This window comes from Triticum dicoccoides, chromosome 7A (assembly GCF_002162155.2).
Source record: "Triticum dicoccoides isolate Atlit2015 ecotype Zavitan chromosome 7A, WEW_v2.0, whole genome shotgun sequence".
In the NCBI taxonomy this organism is placed as follows: Eukaryota; Viridiplantae; Streptophyta; class Magnoliopsida; order Poales; family Poaceae; genus Triticum; species Triticum dicoccoides.
The window spans coordinates 682,707,349-682,714,507 of NC_041392.1; the positions used below are offsets into that span (position 1 = coordinate 682,707,349).

The 7,159-nt window shown below is 48.0% G+C and overlaps 1 protein-coding gene across 1 annotated transcript; it reads left to right on the plus strand.

Moving 5' to 3' along the window:
* The first annotated feature begins 569 nt into the window (after nt 1-569).
* LOC119329421 (probable allantoate deiminase) lies at nt 570-5,183 on the plus strand. The gene is made up of 11 exons (XM_037602463.1): nt 570-773; nt 867-955; nt 1,835-1,938; nt 2,013-2,097; nt 2,197-2,313; nt 3,064-3,173; nt 3,259-3,364; nt 3,460-3,546; nt 4,093-4,332; nt 4,414-4,539; nt 4,666-5,183. Exons 1-11 carry the CDS (start codon nt 689-691, stop codon nt 4,996-4,998), a joined length of 1,482 nt encoding a protein of 493 aa, XP_037458360.1. The 5' UTR covers nt 570-688; the 3' UTR covers nt 4,999-5,183.
* Nucleotides 5,184-7,159: the final 1,976 nt, after the last annotated feature.

A 7,159-nucleotide genomic window follows, 5' to 3' on the forward strand; every position in this document is an offset into this window, starting at 1 on the left:
TGGAAGGCTCGTTGGATTCCAGATTCTTTCAGCTCGCCACTCGCTGGACCACATTTTTAACCACGAGATTCTCTGGACCACAACTTTTATCCATCCCGGATCATTTCTCCCTGCCAAAAGATTAGCTATGGCTAGCGGCCGACTGGCCCGTCGCTTTCCCGATTTGTCCCGTCCGTGCATGCACCATGCAGGTGCAGTCATGCTGTAGATCAGATGCGCCTGCCCTGAATCTGCCTATGCGAGCGGCCAATCGCCCGATCTGACGACGCAGAGACGGTGTGGTGGGGGCGGTGGATCCAGGAGGATCGCCCGCTTGGACGGAAAACCCGTGGTCCGCTGGAGTCGTGTTGCGAGACGGCAGGTTGTTGCCTGCCACGTTCCGCCCGCCGCTCTGCTTTTCCCCGGAAACCAACACAAAGGGAGCGCCCGCTTTCCCGTTTCGTTTCGTGGAAGCAGGAAGCAGAGCGTAAATGCAGTGCGGTGCAGCGCGGAGGCGAGACCCCACGGCCTGGATCGATCGATGCCACGAGGCAACGAGAGCCCGAGCGGCGGGGCTACAAAGGCGGGGGCCTCGCGCCAGTAGCCACACCCCCTGTGCTGTGGGAGGAAAGGGACGAGCCGCCAAGCCACCCCAACCCCAGCCCACAGAGGCCACACACGCACCAGCGGTCAGGGCGGGCGGCTCATCATGGCTCCCTCCTCCTCCACCTCCGTGCTCCTCATCCTCCTCCTCTCCGTCGTCCCGGCCAGCCTCGCCTCGACCCCGGTCTCCGGTGCGTGATCCATTTCGCTGCTGTCGGGCTGCTTCGTGTCTCCGGTACCGATCGTTTGTTCTCACCGATGATGGTTGTTGACGAATTGGTCAGATGGGCTGGAGCTGGAGCTTGGAGGAGACGGCCTGTACAGGGAGATTCTCAGGGACGAGACGGTGCTCAGGCTCAAGGAACTCGGCAAGGTCAGATTCTCTCTCTGTCCACCCACTATGCCGCCGGCTCTTGGTCTTGGGTTGGGAATATTCACAGTTCCTCATCCGCTTTGCCAGCTCCAGATATTCAGAGTTTCTTGATCCACTTTTCTATCTCCAGATGTGGGAATCTTGTTTGATTGATTATTACTGCACTCTGACTGTTCTATGATCTTCAACCACTACTCGTTATCTCCTCCTAATTAAGCTCCTACAGATACACAGAAGAACATCTGGGCTTTCTTGCTTTCGGTTATATCAACCGTTCCTGAATTCAGAGATTGTGCAGAACGCAACAGCGATGAACTCTGCATATTGCATATGCCATTTTCTAAGAAACACGATTTCTCTTAGCAGAAGATTGTGCAGTACACAACATCCATAAACTGCGCATGTTGCAAATGACTTCTTTTAGCACAAGACTCTGCAGTACGCAACGGCGGTAAACTGTGCGTATTGCACAAGTCATTTTCTAAGCAAGATGACTTCTCTTCGCACTGGAGACCATCTCATACACAAAACTACCAAAACTAGTTCAATTAATAACACTGGTTATGCACTTTTTTAGCAATCAATTAGTTAGGTGTTGACGCGACCTTTACTTTCTCACGTTTCCATCTTTTTGTTCGATTGTGCTTCCTAGTCATTCCATATGATCTTATACTACATGCCCTGTTTTGGGGGGAGATAACCTGAAGCAATCAAGGTTGCTCAAATTTCACCTTTTGTAGCCGGATTATAATATCCAGCATGAGCAATTTCTGGTTTCCAAGATGTGTGCTGTATCTTTTGTCTTGCTGCTTGGCACCATAGCAGTTCAGCAAAGCAGGAGGCACGTAACTCTAACACCGTGTTGATTGCATGATTCAGATATCTGATGGCGAAGGATTCCTCGAAAGGACATTCCTGAGTCCTGCTTCCTTCAGAGCCACTGATGTCATTATCAGCTGGATGAAAGATGCCGGACTTACGACGTATGTCTGTTTGCACTTGCAGTCATTTTCTCACGCTTTCGACTGGACTGACGTATTTATGCTACTTTCTAAAGGTGGGTTGATCAAATGGGTAACATTCATGGTCGATTTGAGCCCTCCAATTCGACAGATAAGGCTCTATTGATTGGATCCCATATGGTGAGAACTATCAACTACGTGTTTCCTGCTGAAATTCTTTTATAGTAATCAAAGAGCGATCACTGACTTAAGATGCCTTGTATTTGAAATAAAAAACAGGATACTGTCATTGATGCTGGCATGTATGATGGAGCTTTGGGTATTATATGCGCAATCTCTGCTCTGAAGGTCTTGAGAGTCACCGGAAAACTTCAAAGGCTCACTAGACCAGTAGAGGTTATAAAATTTTCTTGTGTTCCCAGTTTAATATTGCTGTTACTATGTTATCAGCATAGTGTGCTTGTCTCACTGCAATCAGTGAGCTGGTTACACGAGCCATTATCTTATTGCGCACAGGTGGATGACGACTCACATGCGTCGCACAAATACGACACCAATCTGCACTGAACTTGTCCTTGTCTTCTGTATTTAATTTCACTACTTCAGAGTGCTTTAATATTTATTGTTCACTAGTTGCTTCCAGTCAGCATAATCCATCAGCAAAGTTTTAACTTTTAGCAGTGTCTATTGCCTAATTGTTTCAGATCTAACTTTTGTGGTGCTGATTAAGATAAGCAGGCATGAGGCCTGCTGCTATTTTATTCAGATAACCAGACAAGCTACAAAGAAAGATGTAGGCCAGAAGGAATCTAGTTTTATAGTGTTTCTCTAAACGTTTGTCCCTTTCCATGCTAATCTCGACGAGGACGTGTACGGTGTACTGGTGTACGTGTACATGGCTAATGGCTTGGCTTTCATTACTCTAGCTGTCTTGATATTCAGGATTCACAACCTATTAGATGTATGTGTTTTGACTTATCATGACATATGTTATTGCATTGTCTATAGATCACAACCTGCATTTAACTTTCGATATGCATCACTGCTAAAGTGCCAATTGATTTACTATTGCTCACTGAAATCCCTGCCCATTAGCCCTAGGAAGGTCTGAATATAGACATGACAGAGCATGGTTCTCATTTTCAGGTGATTGCATTCAGCGACGAGGAGGGTGTTAGATTTCAGACAACATTTCTGGGAAGCGCCGCTGTAGCTGGTATTCTACCTGAATCAATTTTGCAAGTATCTGACAAGAGGTTGCCCTTTTTGCATAAACCAACCGGACTACATTTTGAAAACGGTTTGCTGATGCAGTCTATATGTTGCATTCAACTTCTCCAGTGGCACTACAGTTCAAGAAGTTCTTCGGCTGAACTCCTTCGAGGCTAGCGCTGATGCTCTTGGTCAAGTCAAGTACAGCCCAGAGTCCGTGGGGAGCTATGTTGAGGTATATAGGATTTGCATATCGCTTTCATGTAGTCGCACACTCACATTAAGAAGTTCAGTACTTAGAGCCTATGTTTATCTGTTTATGTATGGCAGGTTCACTTGGAACAAGGGCCTGTCCTGGAAGCCCTCCGCTATCCCCTTGGAGTCGTAAAAGGAATCGCAGGGCAGACGCGATTGAAGGTGCATTCAAGTTCTCTGCTATTTTTGTTTCGCTCGAAAGTAAACATCAACACTATCTTAAGACCAAAACATAACCAAATGAAACTAAACTAAAATATGACGAAGTAGTATTGCACACTATGTCACTATCTAAAGCCCAGCTTTTGCAAAATAATCAACTAAGCTACCGGGTCAGCGGTCATTCTTTTATGTTTCAGCAAAGAATGTAGGCAGTCAACATGAAGCATTTAACTAACAGAGCCCTTGCTAGTTCGCTACGATGGTACGATGTGTGCTATATTTATCAGATTAAGAATTACTCCTAGTGAACGGTACTGGAGGCACGGGTATCGCCATCGCCAATGTTGCTCTGCTTGACATTGATACTGATTATTCAGGCCTTCTGCTCTCTGCTTGATTTTTGTATGGCCGGTGCTCTGAACTGAAAGCTTATAGGTTTCCCAGTCTCAGATTCCTACAGCAACCAGTGGCCCAAATCGACCCCTAGCTCTTTGGCTTTTGCTTCCAAAGTTGGAAATGCTTAGAATTTGTTGGCTGTTTCATTAGGTAATAGTAGACGGTTCCCAAGGGCATGCTGGGACGGTTCCAATGAAATTGCGCCGTGATCCGATGGTTGCAGCTGCAGAGCTGGTGGTGACACTGGAGGGCCTGTGCAAAGACCCGAGCAGGTTCCTGACCTACGACGAGGAGTGCGGCTGCTTCACCGAGGAGTCCCTCGCCGGCCTCGTCTGCACCGTCGGCGAGCTGCTCACGTGGCCCAGCGCCAGCAATGTCATTCCAGGGCAGGTAAGCATTTATCACTGTCATGACCAACTTGTCATTGTCCAACATCGATCGAGTCGCCTCACGTGTCGACGCGATCACCAGGTGAATTTCACGGTGGACATACGGGCCATGGACGACCTGGTGCGGGAGACGATCGTGGCGAGCTTCTCGCGGATCGTCATGCAGCGGTGCGACCACCGGCTGGTCGACTGCGCCGTCGAGCACAAGGTAGGGGGACTGTACCTGACTACTGAAGCATTTAAGCTGTGGTTTATCATGTTTGCAGCTGAGCAGAGAGCTGCACGCTTTCTTTTGAGTTGAGCTGAGCAGAACTGAACCGTATATTGTTTGCAGCACTCGGCGGCGGCCACGCCGTGCGACCCGGAGCTGACGGCCCAGCTGAAGCGCGCGACGCGGTCGGCCGTGTCGGCGATGGCGCCCGGCGGCCACGGCCACGGCCGTGCGGTGGGAGCCGGGGAGTCGACGGCGGCGACGCCGGTGCTGATGAGCGGCGCGGGGCACGACGCGATGGCGATGGCGCGGCTGACGCGGGTGGGGATGCTGTTCGTGCGGTGCCGCGGCGGGGTGAGCCACTCGCCGGAGGAGCACGTGGCGGAGGACGACGTGTGGGCCTCCGGGCTCGCGCTGCTCCGTTTCGTGGACCAGCACGCCGTCGCCGAGCTGTGAAATGTGAAATGTGAATCGGTCGGTTCGTGCCGCCGGATGTGTACATATGGATTGGACTGGGCCGGGCTGCCGTCCCATTGGGCCAGCCAGAAATAAACGGGTCTCTTCGCTGAGACTCTTTATTTACGAACGGTGTGAGCGGCCGTCGGGTTGGATGGAGAGCGTGCCGCAGAAGCAGTTTCTGAGTTCCCAAACGTAGAAACGGCTTCAATAGAGTCTCAGAACATGAGAATATCATCTCAATACGGTCCTCAAACATGGAGAACCGGTCCTGCGGCGATATGTCTCACGTATGATTCATTTATGCCGTGCTTGAGTTTTCTTCTTGCAGAAAACCACCTTAGAGTTTATTTAATTACATGGAACCCCCATAAAAAAGTCCCTAAACTTAGAAAATATTGGTCCCACACGTCGTATGTCCAAGAAAAACAAAAATGGAGGACTGATCGGGCGCGGCTATGTGCCGCTAACTGCGAGGCCTGCCATCGCGCGGTAGGAAGAGGCTCGTCAGACTGATGCCAGTTAATTTTTTTAAGTTTTATTAATTATATTTCAAGTGCATATATTTCAAACTAACAAAAATTTCAAACCAGGAATTTGAAAAAAAATGATAACTAGTATAAAATACTTAGCGCTGTTTTAATAAAGTGTCGCTAACTTAAAAAAAAGTTCATTGCAATAAAAAAAGTTCCCATGTTTCAAAAAATGCATGCAAATTAATAAAAAATGCAGACATTATTAAAAATATTGTTGCATAATAAAAAAATGTTTGGTATCACTTAAGAAAATGTACATGGCATTTTCAGCAAATATTACCGCATTTCAAATAAAATATTTGTGACATAGAAAAAATGATAAATACAATATGAAAAAAATGCCTGCGTAGGTTGAACAAAAAGTTATTTAAAATTAGAAAAATGTACAAGAGATTTTAGGAAAATAATCATGTGTTCCAAAAAATGTCCGTGAAATCTTCAAAAATGTTTATAAAATGCAAAAAAAAGTTTGCACAAGTTAGAGAAATATTTATTGCCATAGAAAATGTACATGTTGTATTTTGAAAAATGTTACCATGTATTCAAAAATATATTTGAAACATATATTTTCAAAAATGTATGACTTGTATTTAAAAAATGTCCAATGTGTATCATAAAAATATTTCACTTGTGCTCTAAAATTGTACACACAAAACGTAGACAATATATTGAAACAAAATCCCTGAGAAAAATAAAAAACAAAAGAAAAACAATGAAACACGAAGAAAACCAAGAAAGAAAATAAAAGAAAATCAAAGTGTAACAAAGAAAGAAAACAAAACAAAAAGCGAGAAATGCGCGCTCCTCTCCTATCTCCCACCTCCGCCGCCCCTGGGCCACCACCGTCGGCCGCCTCCCCCCGCTACGTCCGCCTGGCTCAGGCCTCCCTCCGCCTCTTCCTTGGCCTCGGAGATGGGGACGGCCTTCAACCATCTGTCCTGCCGGACTCCGCCTTTGCTCCCTCCGCCCACTTCATCTGCCTCTGGATCTCTTCCTCTAAGCTCTGCTTCGATGAGCTGCTCGCCGGTGCACTCCTTCAGGCAGTCATCGGTGGAGTAGCTCGGTGCTTCAATGTTCGTTTGCTCCACGACCAAACTTTCATGTTCTCAGTCCCGCATGCTGCTCTCGTGCAAACGATCCTTAACCTTAAACCTTTTCACCACCGGCTCTTCTCGATGTGTTTCCTTCCCTTCCAGGCGTCCTCCACCTCGCTCTCGGGCTCAAGCGACCTCCAGTCATGTCGCTCCTTGTCGGACATGCTCTTTCTTCACCACTCAACTGGCCTCAAGTTTGAAACCGTTGCTTGGGCCAGGCTCAAATCGTTTGTCACTGCCCCTGCGGCTCCATCGCCGCCTTGCTGCCAGCTTACGGCAACTTTCTTCCAATTCCACCTGCCTATCACTCCAGTGCTTTGTGATCTCATCCTTCACTGCCTGTTTGGCGGCAACCCGAGCCAGTTCCACTCCACCAAGGTCGACGAAGACGAGTTCTCCTTCTTCGTCGCCAACAGAGGGGTCGCCGACCTTGTCGTCTTGTTCGGGGACCTAAGGAGGCCCGGGGTTGATGTCCGCTTCTCGCTCCTCAAGCCGGCCGCGCCTGCCCCGCCTTCTCCATCGTCGTCTCTC

Excerpts from the sequence above, each read along its gene's own strand:
- LOC119329421 (XM_037602463.1), top strand. The coding sequence starts at position 689 with ATGGCTCCCTCCTCCTCCACCTCCGTGCTCCTCATCCTCCTCCTCTCC. Across the intron at positions 2,314-3,063 it reads GGCTCACTAGACCAGTAGAG|GTGATTGCATTCAGCGACGA; the intron begins GTTATAAAATTT and ends TCTCATTTTCAG. Across the intron at positions 3,547-4,092 it reads CAGGGCAGACGCGATTGAAG|GTAATAGTAGACGGTTCCCA; the intron begins GTGCATTCAAGT and ends CTGTTTCATTAG.